The sequence below is a fragment of the Akebia trifoliata genome, chromosome 5, assembly GCF_017979445.1.
Source record: "Akebia trifoliata isolate Shusen 1 chromosome 5, ASM1797944v1, whole genome shotgun sequence".
Classification (NCBI taxonomy): domain Eukaryota; kingdom Viridiplantae; phylum Streptophyta; class Magnoliopsida; order Ranunculales; family Lardizabalaceae; genus Akebia; species Akebia trifoliata.
Window position 1 is genome coordinate 20,187,243 of NC_141379.1, and position 12,737 is coordinate 20,199,979.

General features: G+C 34.8%; 1 protein-coding gene across 1 annotated transcript; it reads left to right on the forward strand.

Annotated features, from left to right (window-relative positions):
* Positions 1-742: 742 nt before the first annotated feature.
* Positions 743-2,873, forward strand: LOC147401615 (uncharacterized). The gene is made up of 3 exons (XM_086444422.1): positions 743-961; positions 1,004-1,139; positions 2,773-2,873. The coding sequence occupies exons 1-3, from the start codon at positions 743-745 to the stop codon at positions 2,871-2,873; spliced, it is 456 nt and encodes a 151-aa protein (XP_086300548.1).
* Positions 2,874-12,737: the final 9,864 nt, after the last annotated feature.

The window sequence follows — 12,737 nt, forward strand, 5'->3', positions numbered from 1 at the left end:
TGACAGACCGAAACCTAATTTGCTACGTTTTCATAGAACCTTTGAGGCACAAGGCGAATGGCTGGAAATACTTGTTGAAGAAAACGAGATTTGGGATGTTATCTCATGCATGAAGAGTGATAAAACACCGTGACCAGATGATTTTCTAGTAGAGTTCTACAAAATCTATTGGGAGATCATCAAACATGATTTCATCGCTTTGATTAATGAATTATTTAGAGAGGGTATGCTGGATCGTGATTCCAACTGTACCTTCATTGCTCTAATTCCAAAGGGGGCGGGAACTGAAGATATTAAAGACCTGAGGCCTATCAACTTCGTGAACATTAGTTACAAAATCATCACGAGCATCCTTGATAGAAGATTGAAAGGGATTATTCAAAGGTTCATAGGGAGTAATCAGAGTGCATTTGTCAAAAGGGGATAGATTCTGGATGAAGTTCTAATAGCAAACGAGTGCATTGATTCTAAACTGAAATCAGGAAAAGTGGGTGTGGTGTGCAAGGTGGACTTTGAGAAGGCCTACGATCGTGTCAATTGGAAAATTTTGAAATACATGTTAGGGAATATGAGCTTTGGTAGGAACTGGATCACATGGATTATGGCGTGCGTGACTTCCCCCTTTTACTAGATTTTAGTGAACGAAACGCCTCACGGTTTCTTTAGGAGTTCGAGAGGCCTCAAACAAGGGAACCCCATATCACCTTTCTTATTTATCATAGTGGTAGAAGCATTTGGTAAGATGATGGAAAGAGGGGTAGCAAGCGGATCTTTCTCAGGGTTCTCAGCAGGGGTAGACACGGTTACCATTTCACATATCCAATTCGCTGATGATACTTTAGTTTTCTTGGATGATTCCATAGATCAGACAAAGAGGTTAGGCGGATTACTGTGTTGTTTCGAAGTGATGTCCGGTATTCCAATTAACACGAAGAAAAGTAAGGTGTTTCTAGTCGGCTTGGTTAGATGTGCAATCCTTCTGGTAGCATTGTTGGCTTGACAGGTGGGCAGTCTTCCTTCGTCCTACTTGGGGATGCCTCTGGGGGCCCTTTATAGGAGGGTGGCAATTTGGGACCCGATAATGGAAAGAATCGTAAGGAAACTAGCAATATGGCAAGCCAATTATCTTTCGAAGGGAGGTAAATTGATGTTGATTAAAAGTGTCATTTCTAGTATTCCAATATATTTTCTCTCTCTTCTCTTAATACCTCGAATTTTAGAACTAAGGTTAGACAAGTTGTTTCGTAACTTTCTATGTCATAACATAGTTGGGAATAAAAAACATCATCTTGTGAATTGGAAACAAATTTGTTCATCTAAGAAATAGGGTGGCCTCAGCATTAGGAGACTCAGGGAGATGAATTTGGCCTTGAGGGGCAAGTGGTTGTGGACGTTTGGGAACGATGAGAATAGCTTATGGAGACAAATTATAGAAAACTAGTACAAGTTGAGCCGAATGGGGTAGGAAAGTGGAACAACCATACAACCATATGGATGCGGGTTGTTGAAGAGCATCATGAAGATCATCCAACTATTCAATGTGAGAATAAAATTCAGAGTGGGGTCAAGGCAACCGAGTAAGGTTTTGGGAAGACACTTGGTGTGGCAATCGGCCTCTAATGGAGGTTTTCCCAATCTTGTACTCCATATCCTCGAAGAAAGGGCAACTAATCACATCCGTCTGACAAGTGATGGGTAGAGGATGGGCATGGGATCTTGGACTTCGAAGGGACATTGATGACTTGGAACTTCAAGAAGTTGATAGGTTAGTCAGTGAGGCTTCAAGTATCGTTTTTTGTAAGGGAAGAAAAGATGAGAGAATTTGGACTGCAAGCAAGGACGGAAGATTTTCGGTACACTCTTTCTACTAATCCTTATGCAATAATGGGGACTCATTTTTTCCTCATGTCTCAATTTGGGATCCAAAGGTGTCAAGCAAAGTCACTTTCTTCACGTGGACGACAGTGCTAGGAATGATAAAATGATGGATTTGTTGATGTGTCGTGGATGGAACGGAACGAGTTGTTGTATGCTATGTATGGAAAATGGACAATTATCGGATCACCTCTTAATTCATTGCAAGTTCTCGCATGGCATTTGGGCTCATTTTCTTAAGTTATATGGGGTTTCAACATGCTTACCGAAATTAGTTTAGGATATCTTTATTAGTTGGTCATCAATTGGCTATTCGTTTGGCAGCACAAAGTGGTTGCTTTGGACTATTGCGCCTTTCACAATTTGTTGGGGGTGTGGTTTGATAGGAATATGTGTATATTCGTGGGGAAACAAAAAGAGTGTCTAGACATGATCATGTCTATCTTAGGTCTTATCATTTGTTGGTCTAAAGTGTATAAGGAGTTTAGGGGTCTATTTTTTGAGAATTTTTTGTACAAGTGGGATGGGATTTGCGGCTCTACTAGTGAATAACACTGTTTTGTAGGGCTTATCCAGGTTGGTCAATTCGACCGATTTGGTCATTTTTCATGAATACAATACTATTTATAAAAAAAAATGTCATCAATTATATTTGTATAAGAATGAAAATGTGTAGTGAGTATTGATGATTGATGTTATGTAAAAATTTTAAACTACTTAGTTGCTCATCCCTACCTATATGTACCAGTTAATCGTAGTTTCTTATGTAAAATTTTGCATGTATTGAAATGATTCAGTATGATTATTCGATCATTTTCGATAAGGTTATTAGTAGGAATTGTCAGTGGACCTACTGAGTAACCATTGTTATTCACCATTTTTTTCCTATTTTTTTAGCTTCAGAACCTATAGCTGGAGAGGCAGTCGTAGAGCCATCGAGCGAGGATCATCATGTGGGTTATACCGACGACCAGAGTCCATTACCTGGTGAGTATTGAGACTAATTTCCCTAGGAGCTTGTTTGTCCCAATAGGTGTATGTAATTTTTGGATTGAGATATTAGGTCCATGTTAGAGTGAGAGTAAGCATGTATATTTTTACCTTTGGCACAACTCTAATCTAACTCTATGTTGTTTGCAATTTAACATCTTCTATATCTTGTGTACTTTTGGTACATTTCTATATGTAGGATTTGTTGGATTTTGGCTTGCCAATTCTTTTTGAATTCCGTAGAATGCTAACATAAACAGAGGTAACCATGTCCAAACTTCGAGGTGACCTTGGGATTTGTGTTAGCGTTTGGCAGGATGCCATAATTTCTATTTCTTCTTCCTATGTGGCTTCTTCCATGTCGTGATGTCTCCACAGTACTTTGACTAGAGGAATAGATTTGGATCTGAGTTGCTTTACTCTCCTGTCAAGTATCTGTATTACACCTTCCTCGTAAGACACGATTTCGTCTACTGCTAAATCTAACAAATCAACTACGTGGGAATGACTTTACAAATACTTCTTCAGCATGGGCATGTGGAACATATTGTGAACCTATTGAAGTTGTGGTGGTAAAATCAATCTGGAAGCCACTGACCCTATCCATTCTATTTGAAAGCGCCATCGATCCGCGCGGTGCGCAAATCCGCTTTTGACCTTTGAGGTTTGGGAGTCGCCACCTAGTTATTGTGGTCTATGAACCAAAAATCGACTTTAAACGAATAAAAACAACTAATCTACTTAAAAAATAACTGAGTTCGGAGATCACATTACGGGGTTAGAAGGTGTTAAGCACCAACCCCGTCCAACAAACACCAGTCTCTACTAATTCCTAAATAGAACTATATTCCTAAAAAGACCTAATCAATGAAATAATTTAAATCTTTACCTTTACGAAGACAACGGTCTTGTTCCCTCAGATCTGATAGAATAGTTTTTCGTACAGCACTCCTCGCTTCATTCTGTCACCGGATTCGTTTTGGATCTCCAAAATAAAGTATCTACTTCTGAATTTTTCTAATTTTTTTTAATAGATTTTTGAGGTGTTTTGGAGGGTTTCTAGGTGTTTTTTGAGTTAAAGTTGGGGTATGGATGCTAGGTAAGGAGTTGAGACTTCAAAATTAGGGTTTATGGGAGGCTAGGGGAGTTTTTTGACTTACTTTTTGTATGGTTTATTTTTTGATACGAAAATAGGTTGTGGGACCCCTATTTATAGATTTTTTAAGTGCCTTTTAGATAGAGTTAATATTTAATTATAATTCTTTTAGAGAGAGTAATTGTTTAATTATAATTGTTTTAGGTAGAGTTATATTTTAATTAGAATTGTTTTAACTAGAGTTATTATTTAATTATGATTATTTTAAATAGAGTTATTATTTAATTAGAACTCTATTAGGATTTTAACTTTTAGTCTTACTTGATTGACTTTAAGATTTTTACTTTAGTCTTACTTGATTGATTTTAATAGCTTGACTTTAGTCTTACTTGATTGACTTTAAGATCTTGACTTTAGTCTTACTTGATTGACTTTAATATCTTGACTTTAGTCTTACTTGATTGACTTTAATCTTACTTCATTGACTTTAAGATTTTAATTAAGATTTCACTTTACATTAATTAATGTTTTATTATTAATTTCAGAATTTTTAATTATTAAAATTGTAAAATTACCATTTTGCCCTCAGAGAGGACTTTTTGCGTTTTAAATCGGTTTTCAATGTTCCAAGATGTTTTGGAATCGATTTTTCGTAAGGAATTCAATGGGAATATTGGTTTTTATTATTTATAAAAAATTTTGTGTGAAATGCTCATGAACTTTATGAGGGGCATTTTCGTAATTTTGTCAAATTTTGTGAAAATTGGTGAAATTATTTATTTACTTTCGATTTGTTGTTTTATGTGTTTGAAAGGATTTTTCTAAGCGTAATCTAGGCTCTGGGGATGTTTTAAGGTTAGAGGTATTTTGGTAATTTGGTCATTTTTTATTGATTTTTATCATGAAGCTTCTTTTTGTCTGAAAAATAATGATTTCTATGTTTTTTAGATTATATTTTCCTAGCGTAGCGTGGTTTCTATAGTTTTCTTAGCTTCAGATACCTCATCTGAATTTCTGAAATATATCTAGTAACAAATATAGCAATGGAATAATCATCCATCATTGGGAACCGTTGCAATCGGGTTGACGAGTTGATTAATCAGGTGACTGCAAAAATGAGATGTCTACACCATTACCTCAGAAGATCCTACAAGTCGCGACTTCAATTTACCTTTCATGTCAAACCTGGATATTCCTTTTCGGGATGATATTTTCAAGAACACTCTATCCCTGACCTGGAATTCCAAAATATGTGACGCTTGTCTGCATAGCTTTTTTGTCTATTTTGAGTACTTTTTAATTTGTTCCGTATAATGCGCATTGTCTCAATAATTTCCTTGAAAATCTCTGGTCCCAACATAGTGGCCTTTCCTATCTCTGCCCAACATATCGGTGATTAACACGGCCTACTGTATAAAGTCTAAAATGGTGCCATGCTGATATTGGCTTGAAAACTATTTTTGTAGGAGAATTCTACTAATGGAAAGTGATGCTTCCAACCTCCTCCAAAATCCAAAACACATGCCCATAGCATGTCCTCTAAAATTTATATCACCCGTTTAAACTGTCCATTTGACTGTGTATGAAAAGTCAAATTGAAGTTCAACTGAGTACCCATGGCTTTCTGTAAACTCTTCCAGAATCGCGAAATAAATCTGGGATCCTTATCCAACACGATAGAAATTAGTACTCCATGTAGTTAAACTATCTCAGTTACATATATCTGGCTCAGTCTGTTGACATCGAATGAAACTCGGATCAAAATAAAATATGTCGACTTAGTCAGTCGATCCACAATCTCCTATATGGCGTCTGACTTATCACTGGCTTTTGGTAACCTAATTACAAAGTCTATGATTACATGCTCTCACTTCCATTAAGTTATGGGTAATAGATGGAGTAAGCCTGTTGGATTGCGGTGTTCTACTTTAACTTGCTAACATATCAGGCATCTACTCACATATTCTGTGATAACTTTTTTCAGACCCGAAAACCAGAAATTCCTGTGAAGATCTCTATACATTTTCGTACCTCCTAGGTAAATAGAATATCAGGAACGATGTGCCTCACCTAGTATATCAAACCTCAATTGTGAGTTCTAAGGTATCCACATCCTGCCTCTGAATCTAAGAACCTCATATGATCTTTTTGACCAATCTAGGTCTGTCAGGTCCTTAGCTCTTGACTCGTATTCTTGCCCATCCTCATTTATTTTCTAAGACTTTTTTATTTGCGTCATCAATTTATTTTTGATCCTTAGCGTACTCAAATAAATATGTAGTCTAAACCTTTCCCTCAAAGTCTCAAATACTATTGCCATGACTTGTTCAAACAACTGTCATTCTTTTACCATCATATGTGCTATAGTGTTCCTACTCAGTGTGTTGACGACTACATTCACCTTTCTCGAGTGATACTCAAGGGTAAAATCATAGTCCTTTAGATAGTCCATCCAACGTCCTTGTCTCATATTCAATTCTCGTTGCGAGAATATATACTTGAGGCTTTTATGATTGGAGAATACTTCAAACTTCTTTTCGTATAGGTAATGCCTCCATATGCATAGTGCGAACACTATAACAATCAACTCAAGATTATGAATAAAATTAGTTTTCTCATGCTTATTAAATTTGCTAGATGCGTACGCCAAACTATCTTCCCGAATTACATCAATATGGCCCTCAAAACAATCCCAGATGCATTAGTAAAGATCGTCAAACCTTCATCCGGAACCAGAGATATGGAAAACGGAGTGGCCGTCAATTCCTTATTCAAATCTTGAAAGGCAATTTCGTAATTATCATCCCATTCAAACTAGACATTTTTCTAAGTCAGTCTCGTCAACAATGCTGCCAGAGTGGATAATCCCTTAATAAATCTTCTATAATAGCCTACCACCCCAAGAAAACTTCGGATATCTATCACTATCTTTGGTTGTTTCTATGATAGTACAACTTCAACTTTGGAAGGGTCTACTGCTATCCCTCCACTTGACACTATGCATCCTAAGAATTTCACTTTCTGTCATGCCCAAAAATCCCAACACAAATCCCTATGATTCAACAGTCAAAATCTCAAGGTGTGAGGTGAATATACACACAACCTGATAGAACACACACAAACAATAATACTTATGGAAAAGAAAATATATGCAGTGGAATAAACATTTTACTAACATCTATATAAGAGTCTAAAGTAAACAGATCAATCGCCAAAAACTGATATCATCAAAGTCCTTAGTCTCATAATATATTGAATTACAAAATTTTTTAAGACTAACATGTTTCTTATTTACAATAAAAAACTGCTAGGATCCTCGACTAGTCCTCAAAGACACGACGGTGGCAAGACATCAATCCGATCCTCCTCGATGATCTTTTCAAAAGACTCCTCAAATAATAGTTCCTCAAGAGTAGAGTAATTTGAAATGTGATGGATAAGGTGAGTAACAAGGTAAAGTTATTCAATAGGATGAACGTCATTCTAACAACGAGTCATACATGCACGAGTAATCACCAAAATAGTTAAATAATGTAACTTTTTCATAATGTAACATACGATAAATGTCTAAGCATATTCAGTAAATAGTTATAGTAATTTTCAATCTATCATTTCTATCATTTAAAGTAACATATGCATCTTTTAAATGAAAACATATATCAATCATTACAAAATAAGGAAAAAATACATAATAAGAGTACGACGGTGTAATCGATAAGAGAGCAGAGGAACACGTCGATATAACTACCTCGGTTATGGCAAAACGATATTCCAAACTTCCAATCTGATTTGGAATCCCATCGTTAGTATCTAATTTTGTGATCAGTCTAGCATACCACGGTTGAATGACCATTTATCTGACTTAGACTAGTTGTTGACCAAGAACCAAATATTGAGTTCAACTAACAGTGAGGTCGACCGTTTGACAACTACAAACTAAAATTGATCACTAACTAGCCAAGGAGAACCCTCGCGTCAAAACCTATCATGAGGCAATGCATGTGAACGTCGTCTACCTCTACATTATATAGAGACCGCCTTTACACAAAACGTTTTTCAAGAAATAAGTTGGAGAAATTTTTGAATCTCATAAGCTGTAATATGCTCTAAGGTATCCTATACTACCGAATAACATATGACATCTAGTGCTATCCTAGATTGACTCACAGCTTCTGGATACTAAAAGCACCCTCGATCCGCAGGGTGCGCTGATCCGCTTTTGACCTTTGAGGTTTGGGAGTCGCCACCTAGTTATTATGTTCTAGGACCCGAACTTTGACTCTAAAGGCAAATAAACTAATCTATGAAAAAAAAATACGGATCCGGGGATCACGTTATGGGATTGGAAGGTTTTAGGCACCAACCCCGCCCGGTCAATACCGGTCTCTACTTATCCCAAATAAGACTACATTGCTAACAAAAAACCTAGATAGAAAAAAAAATAAAATAAATTTTACCTTCGAACGCAACGATTCTATTCCCTCAGGTCTGATAAAATCGTTCTTTGTACCGTACTCCTTGCTTTGTTCTGTCTCCGGATCTGATTTCTGATCTCTGAGGCAAGGTATCTCTTTCTTAGATCTGGATTCTTCAAAAAATTTTATGGATTTTAGGATATTTTTGAAGGGTTTCTATGTATTTTTCAGGCTAAAATTGAAGTATGGGTGTTAGGTAAGGAGTTGGGACTTCAAAATTAGGATTTTTGGGAGGCTAGGGAAGCTTTTTGACTTAATTCTCTTAGGGTTTATTATTTGATACGAAAATAGGGTGTGAGGACTCATATTTATAGATTTTTTTTAAGTGTTTGTTTAGATAAAATTAGTGTTTATTTAGAATTCTTTTAGTTAGAGTTATATTTTAATTAGAATTATTTTAGATAGAGTTGTATTTTAATTAGAATTATTTTAGGTAGAGTTATATTTTAGTTAAAATTTTATTAAATAGAGTTATTATTTAATTAGAACTCTATTAGGGTTTTGACTTTTGGTCTTATTTGATTGACTTTAAGATTTTGACTTTAGTCTTACTTGATTGACTTTAATATCTTGACTTTAGTCTTACTTAATTGACTTTAATTTTGACTTTAGTCTTACTTGATTGACTTTAATTTTTTGGAGAACCCCCCTCTATTATATCTTTAATTCTTTGGACCCCCAAATAGAGGGGTCCTTGAATAAATATCTTGGCAACTATCAACAATTTTGCCTGAGAGCCTAATTGATCAATTTTTTTGATTCAAAATTTTAAATTAATTTTATTAATATTTCACTTTAATTATTTAATATTTTATTTATTAATTTCAAAGTTTTAATTATTAAAATTGTAAAATTATCGTTTTGCCCTCAGAGAGGACTTTTTGTGTTTCAAGTCGATTTTTGATGTTCTAGGATGTTTTAGAATTGATTTTTCGTAAGCAATTCAATGAAAATATTGGTTTGTATCATTTATGAAATTTTTTGGGTGGAATGATCATGAACTTTATGAGGGGCATTTTTGTAATTTTGTGAAATTCTATGAAAATTGGTGAAATGATTTATTTGATTTCGATTTGTTATTTTATGTGTTTGAAATGATTTTCCTAAGCGTAATATAGGCTTTAGGGTTGTTTTAATGTTAGGGGTATTTTGGTGATTTGATTATTTTTTAGTGATTTTTATCGTAAAGCTTATTTTTATCTGTAAGATGATGATTTCTATGTTTCTAGGGTCATATTTTCCTAGCGTAGCGTGGTTTCTACAGTTTTGTCAATTTGAGATACCTCATCCGGATTTCTGAAATAAATCTGGTAACAAAATAAAGCATTGGAATAATCATCCATCATTGGGAACCGTTACAATCGGGTTGACGAGTTGATTAATCAGGCGAATGCAAAAATGGGGTGTTTACAGATACACAGCAATGTGTCACTCTTAATGGGTTTTTTACAAACCTTTTCTGGTAAACAAAATAGTTTGTTTTGCATATATTATACTAGTTTCTTTTTATCAAAAATACAAACAAAGTCTGGTAGTGTTCTTTAGTGACAACCATATGTCATTTTTATCCATCAACCATCTCATTCATCTATCTATCTATCACGTTTTACGTGGCACGACCATTACGTAGAACTGGAGGCACTGTCCCAACAATAGTCGAGAACATACGTTCTCTTTATTCATCCATCAATCAATCGATCAATCTATCGTAACTTCCTACATATCTATCAAAGTATTTTTATTTTTAAAGTTATTTGAAATCATAAAACATCAACTAATTCCATTTGATGGTTTTGGTTGAGTAGAAAGGTTCAGAAATGCGATAAATCATAGGACGTGAAAGTTGGAAAAGTTGTCAAAATTTGGCTAAGTGTTGGAAAAAGTGATTTTTCAAAGTTATCGAAATTGAAAATGGATTTTTATGTATGAAAGCCCTCAACAACATGAAAAAGGCCATATAATTTTTATTATTTAATTCAAAGTAATACTAAAGATATTGCATTTTCAAAATTTGACGAAAACGTCGAATTTTACATTTTGTTCTTAAAACTAAAAATCACATTTTAATACGATGAGATTTAGATTTAAAACCATTCTCAATGTTCGAAAATGGGTGGTAAAACCATAATTTTATTAAAGAAGTTAAAGTAAATGAAAAGAGAAAAATAAAGAGGACATTTACATGAAGCTCAAAATCGAAACTTTTTTCGAAATGCCGATTTTTCTCGAAACTCACTCCAAATATTATACTATACATAAAATGATTAAAAAACATAAAAAACACTAGAATTAGTCATAAATAAGCATTTAAACATGTTTCCAATCATTCAAATACGAATAAATTGAATGAAACGATTGATTTATCGATGATTGCATGGATTTTTTATGAAATTATCACATAACTAGAAGGTAGAAAGGAATGTATCCTACTTTGACTAGTTTTTACAGTTCAACGAAGTCTAAGGATCACCTTTAACTGATCACAAAGGTTTTTTTCCAATGGAAATCGAAGTTTCTAGCGTCCACGCAATCCTCGATGAGATGAACAACTTTCCTTCTTACGACGAAGTTCAGATCATTCTTATTTGACGTAGAATCTGAGTTTCAAATCTCGAGGAAAAGTTAGGACTGATATTTGTTTGGAGAGAAGAATAAGAAAATTCAGATTTTTCTTATGATTTCAGATATTTATAACGCAAGTGTCATTTCGAAAATTATTTTCCAAAATGTCGATTTGGACAACCTTATACTCTATTTCGAGTGATTTTTCGACATGAACCTAATGGAACAATCGTTTTCCTCAAATTATGTCTCTAAATTGTTATTACCTATTTGGTAATTACATAATGCAAAACTCGAGGATTTGATAACTTTTTCGATCGACTTCAGATTTAGACATGCTTACAGGCTAAAATATGTTTATCAACCCTTATGAATCTATTGGTAAAGTTAGTTTTTCTCAAATATTGGAAACTAAGAATTCATATTTTTAAATAAACGTAATGATTTAAATACTTTCCTTGAGATACACATTCAAAATTTCAAGTCATTACACCTTCTAAAGCCAAAACTCAGATTTGTTGAACTTGGCATATAGCCTATGTTCTTGTAAAATTTGTACTGTGATTATGAGGTGTCTTTCGTGATTTTCCATTGACTTAGAATAGATCAGAATGTCATCTATGAATATGATGATAAATCTATCGAGGTGCTCCCAAAATATCTGGTGCATAAGATCCATAAATGTTGTCGGTGCATTTGTTAAACCGAAAGGCATCACTAGATATTCGAAGTATCCTAGCCTGGTTTGAAATGCAGTCTTTGGAATATTCGCCTCCCAGATTCTCAACTGGTGGTACCTAGATCGCAAATCGATCTTAGAGAAATATTGGGCACGCTGTAGTTGGTCAAATAGGTTATCGATGCGCGGTAAGGGGTACTTATTTTTTATGGTCACTTGTTTCAGTTTCTTATAATCGATGCACAATTAGAGTGACCCATCTTTCTTTTTAACGAATAGAACCGAACCTCCCTAGGGTAAGGAACTCGGTCGGATAAACCCCAAATTCGTATGTTCATCAATTTGTGCTTTCAACTCTCGAGTTTCTACTGGGATCATTCGGTATGGTGTAATAGAAATAGGCCCCGTGTTTAGTACCAAATCAATCAATAATTCTATCTCGCAACACGACGGCAAACCCAATAATTCTTTGAGAAAAACATCCCCAAATTCCCTGATTACCTCTACCATATCCACCAACATCTCTATCTCTAATACTCTTAGATTTTCCAACTATTTGTACAGAGAACCGTCCCTTCTATATCTGGATCCCTGAACCTTGACCCCATATACCCCAGTCTCCTAACAACAATTGATTTTACGAAGCAATCAACATGTACATGGTTCTGTACTAACCAATCCATCCCCAAAATAACGTCGAAGTCGCAACAGTCTAGCAATATGAGATCGGTAATCATTTCTTGGTCCTTTATCCTAATTACACAGTTTTGATATAATTTTTGGGCTATCTGAAGGTCTCCCAACAGGGTAGATAATTTCATTACTCAGCCTATGTTAGTACTTTCTAGCTCTTGTAAATGTGCAATCTTAATAGAAATATATGATTTAAAGGAGCCAGTGTCGAATAAAACTCAAATTTTAACATTATAAATTAAAATTGTACCTTCCAAAACTTTATCTGAAACAAGTACCTCCTTATGGGTCATATGATATGCCCTAGCTTGGGGGTCTACGAATAACCCCTATCTACGACTGTAATAGAGGGCACTCTCTCCTGAAA